Here is a 17,225-nt window from a genome sequence, read left to right as displayed (position 1 = left end):
ACCGCGATCACCGCGTAATGATTTTTAAAGGTTGCATTACAAACATTTAACTGTCCCATGTGATCAGCCAGTGCGATTGCAAATCCATGCTCAATTATTGCCTCCGTAAATAAAACTTCGGCATTTATCACATCCAAAGAATCTGTTTGGGCGACGAAAAACGTTGAAAGTTTTCCACTTGTATCGCTAGCAACGGCATTAGACTTGTTTTTTTGTCCCAACGTGGTCTTTTACATCGCTAATTCCTCCGTGTCCGATCGAAAAATCTTGTCTGCACAAGGTGCAATTCGCGTAGTTTTCACCCCTTTTTTTTTTTAAATTAATGAAAAACCGTATTTTTTATCACTGCAACCGTAACCCGGAATAGGTTGATGAAAACCGTACGAATTACGGGAAAACCGGAGTAGTTGGCAGGTATGATTCTGTTTTTGTTTACTTTGTAGCCAGTTCAGTTTCAGTTTCGTCCTGCATAGCCTTCCCTAAGCTTCGATGCCTTTTCTTTGGGGCACTCACCATTTCCTCATTTCTTATTAAAGCATTAGACACCTTTTTACCTGCACACTGCCTCCCTCTGTTTCCGACATCTACAAAGCAATTAGCTACCTGCTGCCACCTACTGATATGGAAGAGTATTACACGGTTACTCTGCCGAGCTCTAGACAGCACCGACACTCAACAACAACACATCATTTGCAGACTATAATTACTGCTTTGCAATAAATATCTTAAACCCAAATAGGTGAAACTAGATAATCTAGTGTGCCGCGGCACAGTGGTTGAAAAACACCGCTCCATGGCTTCCTGTCTGACCTGCATGCATCACTATAGCTCTTGTCTCAAAGTAGGTGTACTGTCACCACCTGTCACATCACACCCTGACTTATTTGGACTTTGTTGCTGTTTTCCTGTGTGTAGTGTTTTACTTCTTGTCTGGCGCTCCTATTTTGGTGGCTTTTTCTCTTTTTTTGGTATTTTCCTGTAGCAGTTTTCATGTCTTCCTTTGAGCGATATTTCTACTTTGTTTTAGCAATCAAGAATATTTCAGTTGTTTTTATCCTTCTTTGTGGGGACATTGTTGATTGTCACGTCATGTTCGGATGTACATTGTCTTTGCTCCACAGTAAGTCTTTGCTGTCGTCCAGCATTCTGCATACCTGCCAACTTTTGAAATCAGAAAAACCTAGTAGCCAGGGTCCAAGGGCCGCAGGCCCCGGTAGGTCCAGGACAAAGTCCTGGTGGAGGGTTCAGGGCTTCGCCCCCCGACGCAAAATGATTATTAGCATTCAGACAGGTTAAAATGTTGCTAAAACCATCACTTTTCTATCAGTCACAGTGACTTTTCAAAACAAAAATATTACAGCAAAAATCATATGGGTTGATTGGCATGTTTATTCTGTAAGCTAACTTCAATAGTTTGAAATTATTTTGACAGTTAATGCCAGTTATCCTGTCAACCTTTCACAAGACTTCAATTTGTTAATTGAAAGTATAAACACTTTTTACAGTAAACAAATGGTAAAACAGTACTAAACAATTCCATTAAAAAAAAAAATTGGTGTCATTATTAACTTTCTGTCCAAGCTTGTATAATCTACTGCCTTGTTCAATTGTAAAAAATATTCTGTGCCTAAAATTCACATTTCTATCACAATTATCATACTGTAAACATGGTAAGCTAACTTCATTAAAATTAATAGTCCTGTCAATAGCATGGAATTACAATTCAAATGTAGTTTTTTTGTAAGCCTTTCAAAAGAATTCAAAATTAATGAAAATTAATTGAAGCCATCAGACACTTGAAAAGTGGCACATCACATCTCTAATGTAATCATTTGAACTTTTCAACAGAAATAGCACTGCAAAAATATTAAGGACATACTTCTGTATTTTGGTAGTTATGCTGTCAACATTTAACAAGATTTCTTCAACTTGGACTTGAAAGCATAAATAGTATAAACACTTTTAACAGTATGTCGTGCTGTGAAATACAGCCGACAGGATTGCGCACCAAACACGAAGCAAGGCCAAAGCGCATGCCATGCATGGTGCAGGAGAACAAAGGACTTCTTTCATTTAAGGTTTGTGATAAACCATCAAACTCATTCGTTAAAAGGACTCTATAGTAATATAAAGCGAATTTTTCTGGACATTATCATGCAAGAAAAGTTTATTTTTGGGACCGCGATCACCGCGTAATGATTTTTAAAGGTTGCATGACAAACATTTAACTGTCCCATGTGATCAGCCAGTGCGATTGGAAGTCCATGCTCAATTATTGCCTCCGTAAATAAAACTTCGGCATTTATCACATCCAAAGAATCTGTTTGGGCGACGAAAAACGTTGAAAGTTTTCCACTTGTATCGCTAGCAACGGCATTAGACTTGTGTTTTTTTGTCCCAACGTGGTCTTTTACATCGCTAATTCCTCCGTGTCCGATCGAAAAATCTTGTCTGCACAAGGTGCAATTCGCGTAGTTTTCACCCTTTTTTTTTTTTAAATTAATGAAAAACCGTATTTTTTATCACTGCAACCGTAACCCGGAATAGGTTGATGAAAACCGTACGAATTACGGGAAAACCGGAGTAGTTGGGAGGTATGATTCTGTTTTTGTTTACTTTGTAGCCAGTTCAGTTTCAGTTTCGTCCTGCATAGCCTTCCATAAGCTTCGATGCCTTTTCTTTGGGGCACTCACCATTTCCTCATTTCTTATTAAAGCATTAGACACCTTTTTACCTGCACCCTGCCTCCCTCTGTTTCCGACATCTACAAAGCAATTAGCTACCTGCTGCCACCTACTGATATGGAAGAGTATTACACGGTTACTCTGCCGAGCTCTAGACAGCACCGACACTCAACAACAACACATCATTTGCAGACTATAATTACTGCTTTGCAATAAATATCTTAAACCCAAATAGGTGAAACTAGATAATCTAGTGTGCCGCGGCACAGTGGTTGAAAAACACCGCTCCATGGCTTCCAGTCTGACCTGCATGCATCACTATAGCTCTTGTCTCAAAGTAGGTGTACTGTCACCACCTGTCACATCACACCCTGACTTATTTCGACTTTTTTTGCTGTTTTCCCGTGTGTAGTGTTTTACTTCTTGTCTTGCGCTCCTATTTTGGTGGCTTTTTCTCTTTTTTTGGTATTTTCCTGTAGCAGTTTTCATGTCTTCCTTTGAGCGATATTTCTACTTTGTTTTAGCAATCAAGAATATTTCATTTGTTTTATCCATCTTTGTGGGGACATTGTTGATTGTCACGTCATGTTCGGATGTACATTGTCTTTGCTCCACAGTAAGTCTTTGCTGTCGTCCAGCATTCTGCATACCTGCCAACTTTTGAAATCAGAAAAACCTAGTAGCCAGGGTCCAGGGGCCACAGGCCCCGGTAGGTCCAGGACAAAGTCCTGGTGGAGGGTTCAGGGCTTCGCCCCCCGACGCAAAAATGATTATTAGCATTCAGACAGGTTAAAATGTTGCTAAAACCATCACTTTTCTATCAATCACAGTGACTTTTCAAAACAAAAATATTACAGCAAAAATCATATGGGTTGATTGACATGTTTATTCTGTAAGCTAACTTCAATAGTTTGAAATTATTTTGACAGTTAATGCCAGTTATCCTGTCAACCTTTCACAAGACTTCAATTTGTTAATTGAAAGTATAAACACTTTTTACAGTAAACAAATGGTAAAACAGTACTAAACAATTCCATTAAAAAAAAAAATTGGTGTCATTATTAACTTTCTGTCCAAGCTTGTATAATCTACTGCCTTGTTCAATTGTAAAAAATATTCTGTGCCTAAAATTCACATTTCTATCACAATTATCATACTGTAAACATGGTAAGCTAACTTCATTAAAATTAATAGTCCTGTCAATAGCATGGAATTACAATTCAAATGTAGTTTTTTTGTAAGCCTTTCAAAAGAATTCAAAATATGAAAAATGAATGAAAATTAATTGAAGCCATCAGACACTTGAAAAGTGGCACATCACATCTCTAATGTAATCATTTGAACTTTTCAACAGAAATGGCACTGCAAAAATATTAAGGACATACTTCTGTATTTTGGTAGTTATGCTGTCAACATTTAACAAGATTTCTTCAACTTGGACTTGAAAGCATAAATAGTGTAAACACTTTTAACAGTATGTCGTGCTGTGAAATACAGCCGACAGGATTGCGCACCAAACACGAAGCAAGGCCAAAGCGCATGCCATGCATGGTGCAGGAGAACAAAGGACTTCTTTCATTTAAGGTTTGTGATAAACCATCAAACTCATTCGTTAAAAGGACTCTATAGTAATATAAAGCGAATTTTTCTGGACATTATCATGCAAGAAAAGTTTATTTTTGGGACCGCGATCACCGCGTAATGATTTTTAAAGGTTGCATTACAAACATTTAACTGTCCCATGTGATCAGCCAGTGCGATTGGAAGTCCATGCTCAATTATTGCCTCCGTAAATAAAACTTCGGCATTTATCACATCCAAAGAATCTGTTTGGGCGACGAAAAACGTTGAAAGTTTTCCACTTGTATCGCTAGCAACGGCATTAGACTTGTGTTTTTTTGTCCCAACGTGGTCTTTTACATCGCTAATTCCTCCGTGTCCGATCGAAAAATCTTGTCTGCACAAGGTGCAATTCGCGTAGTTTTCACCCTTTTTTTTTTTTTAAATGAATGAAAAAACGTATTTTTTATCACTGCAACCGTAACCCGGAATAGGTTGATGAAAACCGTACGAATTACGGGAAAACCGGAGTAGTTGGCAGGTATGATTCTGTTTTTGTTTACTTTGTAGCCAGTTCAGTTTCAGTTTCGTCCTGCATAGCCTTCCATAAGCTTCGATGCCTTTTCTTTGGGGCACTCACCATTTCCTCATTTCTTATTAAAGCATTAGACACCTTTTTACCTGCACCCTGCCTCCCTCTGTTTCCGACATCTACAAAGCAATTAGCTACCTGCTGCCACCTACTGATATGGTAGAGTATTACACGGTTACTCTGCCCAGCTCTAGACAGCACCGACACTCAACAACAACACATCATTTGCAGACTATAATTACTGCTTTGCAATAAATATCTTAAACCCAAATAGGTGAAACTAGATAATCTAGTGTGCCGCGGCACAATGGTTGAAAAACACCGCTCCATGGCTTCCAGTCTGACCTGCATGCATCACTATAGCTCTTGTCTCAAAGTAGGTGTACTGTCACCACCTGTCACATCACACCCTGACTTATTTGGACTTTGTTGCTGTTTTCCTGTGTGTAGTGTTTTACTTCTTGTCTGGCGCTCCTATTTTGGTGGCTTTTTCTCTTTTTTTCGGTATTTTCCTGTAGCAGTTTTCATGTCTTCCTTTGAGCGATATTTCCCGCATCTACTTTGTTTTAGCAATCAAGAATATTTCACTTGTTTTTATCCTTCTTTGTGGGGACATTGTTGATTGTCACGTCATGTTCGGATGTACATTGTCTTTGCTCCACAGTAAGTCTTTGCTGTCGTCCAGCATTCTGCATACCTGCCAACTTTTGAAATCAGAAAAACCTAGTAGCCAGGGTCCAAGGGCCGCAGGCCCCGGTAGGTCCAGGACAAAGTCCTGGTGGAGGGTTCAGGGCTTCGCCCCCCGACGCAAAATGATTGATTGCATTCAGACAGGTTAAAATGTTGCTAAAACCATCACTTTTCTATCAGTCACAGTGACTTTTCAAAACAAAAATATGACAGCAAAAATCATATGGGTTGATTGACATGTTTATTCTGTAAGCTAACTTCAATAGTTTGAAATTATTTTGACAGTTAATGCCAGTTATCCTGTCAACCTTTCACAAGACTTCAATTTGTTAATTGAAAGTATAAACACTTTTTACAGTAAACAAATGGTAAAACAGTACTAAACAATTCCATTAAAAAAAAAATTGGTGTCATTATTAACTTTCTGTCCAAGCTTGTATAATCTACTGCCTTGTTCAATTGTAAAAAATATTCTGTGCCTAAAATTCACATTTCTATCACAATTATCATACTGTAAACATGGTAAGCTAACTTCATTAAAATTAATAGTCCTGTCAATAGCATGGAATTACAATTCAAATGTAGTTTTTTTGTAAGCCTTTCAAAAGAATTCAAAATTAATGAAAATTAATTTAAGCCATCAGACACTTGAAAAGTGGCACATCACATCTCTAATGTAATCATTTGAACTTTTCAACAGAAATGGCACTGCAAAAATATTAAAGACATACTTCTGTATTTTGGTAGTTATGCTGTCAACATTTAACAAGATTTCTTCAACTTGGACTTGAAAGCATAAATAGTATAAACACTTTTAACAGTATGTCGTGCTGTGAAATACAGCCGACAGGATTGCGCACCAAACACGAAGCAAGGCCAAAGTGCATGGTGCAGGAGAACAAAGGACTTCTTTCATTTAAGGTTTGTGATAAACCATCAAACTCATTCGTTAAAAGGACTCTATAGTAATATAAAGTGAGTTTTTCTGGACATTATCATGCAAGAAAAGTTTATTTTTGGGACCGCGATCACCGCGTAATGATTTTTAAAGGTTGCATTACAAACATTTAACTGTCCCATGTGATCAGCCAGTGCGATTGGAAGTCCATGCTCAATTATTGCCTCCGTAAATAAAACTTCGGCATTTATCACATCCAAAGAATCTGTTTGGGCGACGAAAAACGTTGAAAGTTTTCCACTTGTATCGCTAGCAACGGCATTAGACTTGTGCTTTTTTGTCCCGACGTGGTCTTTTACATCGCTAATTCCTCCGTGTCCGATCGAAAAATCTTGTCTGCACAAGGTGCAATTCGCGTAGTTTTCACCCTTTTTTTTTTTTTAAATGAATGAAAAAACGTATTTTTTATCACTGCAACCGTAACCCGGAATAGGTTGATGAAAACCGTACGAATTACGGGAAAACCGGAGTAGTTGGCAGGTATGATTCTGTTTTTGTTTACTTTTTCCTGCAGCAGTTTTCATGTCTTCCTTTGAGCGATATTTCCCGCATCTACTTTGTTTTAGCAATCAAGAATATTTCACTTGTTTTTATCCTTCTTTACATTGTTGATTGTCATGTCATGTTCGGATGTACATTGTCTTTGCTCCACAGTAAGTCTTTGCTGTCGTCCAGCATTCTGTTTTTGTTTACTTTGTAGCCAGTTCAGTTTCAGTTTCGTCCTGCATAGCCTTCCATAATCTTCGATGCCTTTTCTTTGGGGCACTCACCATTTCCTCATTTCTTATTAAAGCATTAGACACCTTTTTACCTGCACACTGCCTTCCTCAGTTTCCGACATCTACAAAGCAATTAGCTACCTGCTGCCACCTACTGATATGGAAGAGTATTACACGGTTACTCTGCCGAGCTCTAGACAGCACCGACACTCAACATTTGCAGACTATAATTACTGCTTTGCAATAAATATCTTAAACCCAAATAGGTGAAACTAGATAATCTAGTGTGCCGCGGCACAGTGGTTGAAAAACAGCGCTCCATGGCTTCCAGTCTGACCTGCATGCTTCTCCCCAGATGGATCGTCAGGAGTTTTAATGAAGGACCAAGCCACACATGCAAGTATGTACTGTACATATTCTGTATTATCGCATTTTCGTGACACTTTTCAACCGCTTTGCTCATTAGAGATTCGCAAAAAGGGCGGCGTCTTCGGGGGCGGAGGGTGGTGCTGCTGCTCCGACGCTTGCTGCTCCTGGTGGAAGTGGCTGCTGGCCTTCCTGCTCCTCTTCTTGCTGCTGCTCGGACTCCTTTTCGGCCTCATCGCACTGGGTGAGCTACTTTGACATACTCCTTCCCACACACTGCGCTTGCACCGTTCAGTCCAGGGGCCTCATGTATTAAGCAGGCCCACGCACAAAAACCTGGCAAACGGCCTTTTTTCACGGCGAAGACGAGATGTGACCGGAGTGACACGCAGATGGTCACCAATATTTGATTTCAAAAATGTAAAACGATGGAGGCAAGGACACAAAATTAAAATGTTCACCATTTCATTTAATGCCTGATATTTGTGAGGGCGCCTATTTATTTATGTGGGCAAAGAGTCGGCAACCCAAAATGATGAAAGAGCCATATTGGACCAAAAATGTAAAAAACCAAATCTGTCTGCAGCCGCAAAAAATTAAACGCCTTATATATGTTTTATAACGAAGACAACACATGATGTAAGTGTCTAGATTAGCCTACTATCAAAATGACTTTAAAAGTATTATATAAGTGTTATAATGAAGACAACTCATGATGTAAGTGTCTATATTAGTTGTATTAGCCTACTATCAAAATGACTTTAAAAGTCTTATATAAGTGTTATGATGAAGGCAACACATGATGTAAGTGTCTATATTAGTTATATTAGCCTACTATCAAAATGACTTTAAAAATCTTATATAATGAAAGCAACACATGATGTAAGTGTCTATATTAGTTATATTAGCCTACTATCAAAATGACTTCAAAAATCTTGTATAATGAAAGCAACACATGATGTAAGTGTCTATATTAGCCTGCTATCAAAATGACTTTAAAAGTCTTATATAAGTGTTACAATGAAGACAACACATGATGTCAGTGTATATATTAGTTATATTAGCCTACTATCAAAATGACTTTAAAAGTCTTATATAAGTGTTATGATAAAGACAACACATGATGTAAGTGTCTATATTAGCCTACTATCAAAATGACTTTAAAAGTCTTATATAAGTGTTATAATGAAGGCAACACATGATGTAAGTGTCTATATTAGCCTACTATCAAAATGACTTTAAAAGTCTTATATAAGTGTTATAATGAAGGCAACACATGATGTAAGTGTCTATTTTAGTTATATTAGCCTACTATCAAAATGACTTTAAAAGTCTTATATAAGTGTTATAATGAAGACAACACATGATGTAAGCGTCTATATTAGTTATATTAGCCTACTATCAAAATGACTTTCAAAATCGTATATAATGAAAGCAACACATGATGTAAGTGTCTATATTAGCCTACTATCAAAATGACTTTAAAAGTCTTATATAAGTGTTATAATGAAGACAACACATGAGGTAAGTGTCTGTATTAGTTATATTAGCCTACTATCAAAATGACTTTAAAAATCTTATATAATGAAAGCAACACATGATGTAAATGTCTATATTAGTTATATTAGCCTACTATCAAAATGACTTCAAAAATCTTGTATAATGAAAGCAACACATGATGTAAGTGTCTATATTAGCCTACTATCAAAATGACTTTAAAAGTCTTATATAAGTGTTATGACAAAGACAACACATGATGTAAGTGTCTATATTAGCCTACTATCAAAATGACTTTAAAAGTATAACATACAGTAAGTGTTATAATGAAGACAACACGTGATGTAAGTGTCTATATTAGCTATAATAGCCTACTATCAAAAATGACTTTAAAAATCTTATATAATGAAAGCAACACATGATGTAAATGTCTATATTAGTTATATTAGCCTACTATCAAAATGACTTCAAAAATCTTGTATAATGAAAGCAACACATGATGTAAGTGTCTATATTAGCCTACTATCAAAATGACTTTAAAAGTCTTATATAAGTGTTATGACAAAGACAACACATGATGTAAGTGTCTATATTAGCCTACTATCAAAATGACTTTAAAAGTCTAACATACAGTAAGTGTTATAATGAAGACAACACGTGATGTAAGTGTCTATATTAGCTAAAATAGCCTACTATCAAAAATGACTTTAAAAATCTTATATAATGAAAGCAACACATGATGTAAGTGTCTATATTAGCCTACTATCAAAATGACTGTAAAAGTCTTATATAAGTGTTATGATAAAGACAACACATGATGTAAGTGTCTATATTAGCCTACTATCAAAATGACTTTAAAAGTCTAACATACAGTAAGTGTTATGATAAAGACAACACATGATGTAAGTGTCTATATTAGCCTACTATCAAAATGACTTTAAAAGTCTAACATACAGTAAGTGTTATGATAAAGACAACACATGATGTAAGTGTCTATATTAGCCTACTATCAAAATGACTTTAAAAGTCTAACATACAGTAAGTGTTATAATGAAGACAACACGTGATGTAAGTGTCTATATTAGCTATAATAGCCTACTATCAAAAATTACTTTAAAAATCTTATATAATGAAAGCAACACATGATGTAAGTGTCTATATTAGCCTACTATCAAAATGACTTTAAAAGTCTTATATAAGTGTTATGATAAAGACAACACATGATGTAAGTGTCTATATTAGCCTACTATCAAAATGACTTTAAAAGTCTAACATACAGTAAGTGTTATAATGAAGACAACACGTGATGTAAGTGTCTATATTAGCTAAAATAGCCTACTATCAAAAATGACTTTAAAAATCTTATATAATGAAAGCAACACATGATGTAAGTGTCTATATTAGCCTACTATCAAAATGACTTTAAAAGTCTTATATAAGTGTTATAATGAAGACAAAGTTCCAAACAAAAAGCATTAAATCACGACCAGATACATTTGGGGCAAGCCAGAATAAAATACAATAAATAAAATAATAAACTACACACACAAAAATATGGGCAAAATGTGACTACAACTTTTTAGCTAAGATATACAGTGTGCAAAAAATTTAAAAAAAATACTATAGTAATATCAACATGGTAGTTTATTTCTTGAATGTATTAAAAATAGACAAAATACACTAAAAGACATCTTAAAACAATATGTATGGTTGTGATGGTGACACAAATATTTTGTACTCACTATTATTGATGTTGTTATTGATACTGTTGTTGCTATTAATAACCTTACATCTTCTTTTTTGTAGTATTGGAAGTAGTTTGGACCAGCTCAATTAAAATAGTCTTTAATACTGTACAGTACATTAGGGTAATAACTCCAAATTTTGACAAATTCTGAAAATATTTAACTATGTTGTTTGTAAACTAAAATAAACAATTGGAGTGCTTGAGAAAGTAGGAAGCTTTCTTTGCCCGCATGGTCATTTATGAACAATTTATTAAAAACAGCAACAAAATGTATAATGTTATATTTAATATGATATACTCTACAATGTCTTATAAAAGAAGTATACAAACAAATGTACATGGACTATTAAAAACAGTCCATTAGAAATGAATGGAGAATAAACACTGTTTAAACATCTATGTCGCCCTCTAGTGGTCGGACGGGGTAACTACAGTGTAAGGAAGTATATCTTCATTAAAAGGGCGAAAGTTGAGCTGGCGAATTTTATCGTCATTCAGAAACATTGTTGCACACAAACACTTAGTTATGGCTACATTTAACACATTGTAGGCATTTTAGCGTTAATAACAGTGCTACATTTGCCGTGTACTTACATTTTAGTCAGGGTTTACACTATCGAGACAAACAGGAAATGACGTCCCAGACTAGATCGCCAAAATAAGAGCACGGGAAACCCAATATCTTTAAAACTGCCTCAGAATAAGATACAACTAAAAACACATTCTGACCGTGTTATTTGATCTGCCGCTAATTATTTGCTCTTGTGTTTCGGGCCATTTTCAAGAGGTATTTTTTTAAATATTCTACAAAACTTGGTACCATGAATTGATTTACGTGGACCCCGACTTAAACCATACTTGCCAACCCTCCCGAATTTTCCGGGAGACTCCCGAAATTCAGCGCCTCTCCCGAAAACCTCCCGGGACAAATATTCTCCCGAAAATCTCCCGATTTTCAGCCGGAGCTGAAGGGGGCGTGGCCTCCAGCTCCATTAGGACCTGAGTGAGGACAGCCTTTTTTCACGATGGGAGGACAGGGTGACAAGAACTAAATCATCCAGACTAGAGATAAATTGTATTATTATGTTTATCTTACCTAAAAATGTATTAATTTAAAAAAAATTTAAAATTTTTTTTTACTATATTTTGCTAAAAACATCAAAATTAATTGTATTTTTATTTTTTCCGACTCCTTATTACATCCAGCCGTAGAATTATACATTAAAATAAACATATTTGAAATAATTAATTTTAAATTATCATAATAATTCATTTAAAATGACCATATTTAATTATTAAAATAATTGCTTGTTTATCAACAACTTTAGCATTTTATTCATTACATTTTGAAGCTCTCAGAAGCCAAGTTATGTTATATTCCTTAATATTTATTTATGCAAGTTTGAAGTATCAATTATCCAAACACAGTTTTGTTTGCTTATTTTCAGGATGTATATATATATATATATATATATATATATATATATATATATATATATATATATATATATATATATATATATATATATATATATATATATATACATATATATGTGTATATATATATATATATATATATATATATTAAGGCTGAAACGACGCGTCGACGTAGTCGACGTCATCGGTTACGTAAATACGTCGACGCCGTTTTTGTGCGTCGGCGCGTCGCATATTTACGTCACACTACTGTCATGGCGGAGCGCAAAGCAGACGATGCGAGCGAGGGGAAAAAAGCACGCCAAAAGTCGTCAAAAGTGTCAGAGTATTTCAATAAACGGCCTAATAATGTTGTTGTATGCACACTGTGTCAAGCGGAAATGGCCTATCATAGCAGCACAACGGCTATGAACGAACATTTGAAAAGAAAACCCCCGACAGCGTTCTTGCCATCACCATCAACAAGTCAATCGTCCGCGTGCGTATACGTTGTCATTATTACACAAAAACATGAATGTGTCATTTGTATCTGCGTTGTAAATTCATAAACTAAAGCACCGTTTACTCTGAGAGGCGCGTTTGGCGTGCCTGTTCAGTGTTTACAAAGACGCGCTCCTCTTTAACGCTGTGGAGAGGCGGCGGCGGCGGCGGCGGCGAGCGAGCGGCGAGGCGGGGCGCGCCGGGAGCGACGCCGCAAGAGACAGGGGACGACGAGCGAGCGAGGAAGAGGAGCTGAAAAGCGAGGAAAGAAAGAGAAAAGAGTTGGAAGAGAAAAGACTTTGTGTAAAATTAAAAGATTGTAAACCTGGCAAAGCCGTCTGGCGTTCAGTCTGTCGGTCCTGAAAGAACCCCACGGCACAAGACGTGTCACAAACGCTAACGTTAATTAGTTGTGCAAATACCTTTTACAACATTAACAGTTACATATACTATGTACAAACCAACAATTAACTTTCACTTTAATCATACTATCATTGTTGTGTTATTAAGCAAAATAAGCAATACTTTTACTTTTGTTGAAATGTTTACACTGTACACTTTTTTGTATTGGATGTTTAGCTTTATTTTTGCACATTTTAGCAAATAAGCAATACTTTTACTTTTGTTGAAATGTTTACACTTGTTACAGAATATTTCCGTTTTGCACTTTTTTGTATTGGATGTTTATCTTTATTTTTGCACATTTTAAAGCAAAATAAGCAATACTTTTACTTTTTAAATGCTTATACTATTGCAGAATATTAAGATTTGCACTGGATGTTTACTTTTATATTTGCACATTAAAAAGCAAATAAGCTACTTTTAATTTTGTTAAATGTTAAAAGTTTTAAATGTTTACATTGTTACAGAATATTTTGTCATGTTGTTGTCAATGTTGACTGAGTGGCCATACTTTTTTTTTTGTAAATAAAAGCCATGCCTTTTGAAAAAACTGGCCTACATTTATTTTTTCCTCTTCATTTTAAATAAAAAAAATAATCGGTAAAAGGAAAAATAATCTATAGATTAATCGAAAAAATAATCTATAGATTAACCGATTAATCGAAAAAATAATCTATAGATTAATCGATAGAAAAATAATCGCTAGCTGCAGCCCTAATATATATATATATATATATATATATGTATATATACTGTATATATATATATATGTATATGTATGAAATACTTGGTGAATTCTAGCTGTAAATATACTCCTCCCCTCTTAACCACGCCCCCAACCACGCCCCGCTCCACCCCCGACCACGCCCCCCACCCCCACCTCCCGAAATCGGAGGTCTCAAGGTTGGCAAGTATGCTTAAACAAATTGAACAACTTATTGGGGTGTTACCATTTAGTTGTCAATTGTACGGAATATGTACTGTACTGTGCAATCTACTAATAAGAGTTTCAATCAATCAATCAATCAATCAATCAATCAAAAATAAATCAATGGTATGTTGTTGTTTCTTAGCGGAGGACGTGAGGAAGCTAAAGAATCGAGTGGCTACCTTGGAAACCGAGTCGGCCATTATCTCCGCTCGCACCAGTCAGCTGGTGGCCGGCGGTGGCGGCGCCTACGTGGACGGTGGCGGTCAGCGAACTGACATCTTCCTGTTCGGAGGCGGCGGCGGCGGAGGCTCGGACTCGAGTTCTGGAACTCGAGTAGTTGCTGGCGGTGTTGCTGCTGGTGGTGGTTCTGCTGCTGGTGCTGGTAGCGCTGGTGGCGCTGCTGGTGCCGGCGGTGCTGGTGGCGCTGGTGGTGCTGGTGGTTCTGCTGGTGCTGGTGCTGGTGCTGGTGGCACTGCTGGTGCTGGTGCTGGTGCTGGTGCTGGCGGCGTTGCTGGTGCTGGTGGTTCTGCAGCTGGTGGCTCTGCTGGTGGACAAGGTGTTGGTGTCAGCGCCGGAGCTGGAGGTGCAGCTGGCGGCGCCGCCGGAGGTACCGGCTCCAGTGGCAGCACAAGCGTCCTGACAAGCGGCTCCAGCTCTGACCGCACCATCATCATAAGTGGCAGTACCCACACCAGGGAAACGGAGGTTATAGGCGGTGCCGGTGCCAGCGGAACCGGCTCGAGTGGCGGCGCAGGCAGCAGTGGCACCAGCTTGGGTGCCGGTGGCAGCGCAGGGGGAACCTCCTCCGGTACCAGCTTTAGCGGCACCAACGTTAGCGGTGGGTCCGGTGGTTCCACTTTCACTCACGGCTTCTGGACCAGCGGTACTGGTGGTTACATCGATGCTGCTGCGCTTCAAATGGGCATCCAGCGTATGGTCAGAGCTGAAATGCAGTCGCAGGCATTCCGAGGTAATAATTCTGCATGTTGTTCCACACATATACTCTGTATCTCATATCCAAATGTCTTCTGCAGGGTTTCTCACTTCCTCTCTGCAAGGAGACGCAGGCCTGCCTGGACCTAAAGGTGAGCCTTCTTTCTTTTTATTACTCATTCTACTCAAGAGAACTCTCGCATAGATCCACAGAACCGAAAGAACAAACTGTAAATATGACCTAAAGGCAATACATGTGTATCTCAAATGTCAAACAAAAGTCCAAATTCCCAAAAAAAAGCTGTGTTATTCTGCTTTTTGTTTGTGTTTCAGGAGTAATATGACTACCAAAAAAGGTTTTGCTAAACATTTTATTGTATTCATTACTAAACTTATTATATTACAGTTAATATAATTATATATATATATATATATATATATATATATATTACATTTAATATAATTATATTTATATTATAATATTTTGTAATATTATTTACATGTAAATTATATATTGGGATATTTTAATAAATTTCATGTCTTTTAAAATATTATATATACTATATATACATACATACGTATACATACATACATACATACATACATACATATGTATGTATGTATGTATATATATATATATATATATATATATATTATATTACATTTAATATAATTATATTATAATATTTTTTAATATTTTTTACATGTGAATTATATATTAGGATATTTTAATAAATTTGATATATTTTTAAATATAATAAATATATATATATATATATATATATATATATAAATTATATTGTATTTAATATAATTATATTTATATTATAATATTTTGTAATATTATTTACATATAAATTATATATTAGGATATTTTAATAGATTTCATGTCTTTTAAAATATTATATATACTATATATATATACATACATACATATGTATGTATGTATGTATATGTATATATATATATATATATGTATATATATATATATATATATATATATATATATATATATATATATATATATATATATATTATATTACATTTAATATAATTATATTATAATATTTATTTATATTTTTTACATGTGAATTATATATTAGGATATTTTAATAAATTTGATATATTTTTAAATATAGTAAATATATATATATATATATATATATATATATATATATATATATATATATATATATATATATATATATATATACATATATGTATACATAAATATACATACATATATATATATTAAAAAATGTTAAAATATCCTAAGATATATTTCACATGTAAAAATTTTTTTTTAATTACAATATAAATATAATTATATTAAATATAATATAATTAGTTTTGGAATGAATATATATATATATATATATATATATATATATATATATATATATATATATATATATATATATATATATATATATATATATATATATATATATATATATATATATACACATATATATATATATGTGTATATATATATATATATATATATATATATATATATATATATATATATATATATATATATACACATATATATATAAATATATATATATATAAAAAATTTTACTCTTAAATAACAATTTAGAATGCTAAAAATATTGTTTATAATGTTATTGTACTGATTTTCTTTCAATGGTACACAGGTACTTTTTATGGGGAAGATTACATTTTTCCAAGCTAATGTTTGTGTTTTCCTCCTGACAGGTGATTCTGGTCATCCTGGAATTCCAGGTAAGTGTCATTCCTCAACCACTTCACACAAGCAGGGATCACGGTGCAGTCAAGAAAACTGGGAAAAATCCACATTTCTAAAAATATCACTGACTTGTACACACTTGAAGGCAGCGTTGAATTATAGATCAGGTTTTTGGCGCCACCTAGTGTTAGTACACAGAGCACATGTAATACCTGTTGGTTGTAACTTCAAGGTCACCTTCGATCCTAGGTGTTCCTGGCTCTATGGGTCACGAGGGTCCTCAGGGTCCCAAGGGCCAGAAAGGAAGCCACGGTAAGAACCAACATGTGCTTGTAACTACAAGTGTGAAACATCTACCTGTGTGTGATCAGGTGACCATGGCACGGAGGGTCCCACAGGTACTAGAGGGCGTGAAGGTCCACCTGGACCCAGAGGTGAACCAGGGTTTGGATCCAAAGGTGAAAAAGGTACATTTCACACCTGCTCAAATATCTGTAAGGTCACTCAGAAATGTT

At 35.4% G+C, this 17,225-nt stretch overlaps 1 protein-coding gene across 4 annotated transcripts in view; it reads left to right on the top strand.

Annotated features, from left to right (window-relative positions):
• Positions 1-17,225, top strand: part of col17a1b (collagen, type XVII, alpha 1b) — a 106,797-nt gene that overhangs the window by 67,118 nt on the left and 22,454 nt on the right. For all 4 annotated transcript variants that reach the window (XM_061968357.1, XM_061968367.1, XM_061968348.1 and 1 more), the window contains 7 exons: positions 7,559-7,603; positions 7,670-7,813; positions 14,206-15,033; positions 15,098-15,148; positions 16,719-16,745; positions 16,960-17,022; positions 17,082-17,177. In XM_061968357.1, the coding sequence (XP_061824341.1) occupies positions 7,559-7,603; positions 7,670-7,813; positions 14,206-15,033; positions 15,098-15,148; positions 16,719-16,745; positions 16,960-17,022; positions 17,082-17,177 (1,254 nt within the window). The remainder of the gene's footprint in view (positions 1-7,558; positions 7,604-7,669; positions 7,814-14,205; positions 15,034-15,097; positions 15,149-16,718; positions 16,746-16,959; positions 17,023-17,081; positions 17,178-17,225) is intronic.

The sequence above is a fragment of the Nerophis lumbriciformis genome, linkage group LG02 (assembly GCF_033978685.3).
Source record: "Nerophis lumbriciformis linkage group LG02, RoL_Nlum_v2.1, whole genome shotgun sequence".
NCBI lineage: Eukaryota > Metazoa > Chordata > Actinopteri > Syngnathiformes > Syngnathidae > Nerophis > Nerophis lumbriciformis.
The sequence above is the reverse complement of the archived record's forward strand: the minus strand, read 5'-3'. Positions and strand labels throughout refer to the sequence as shown.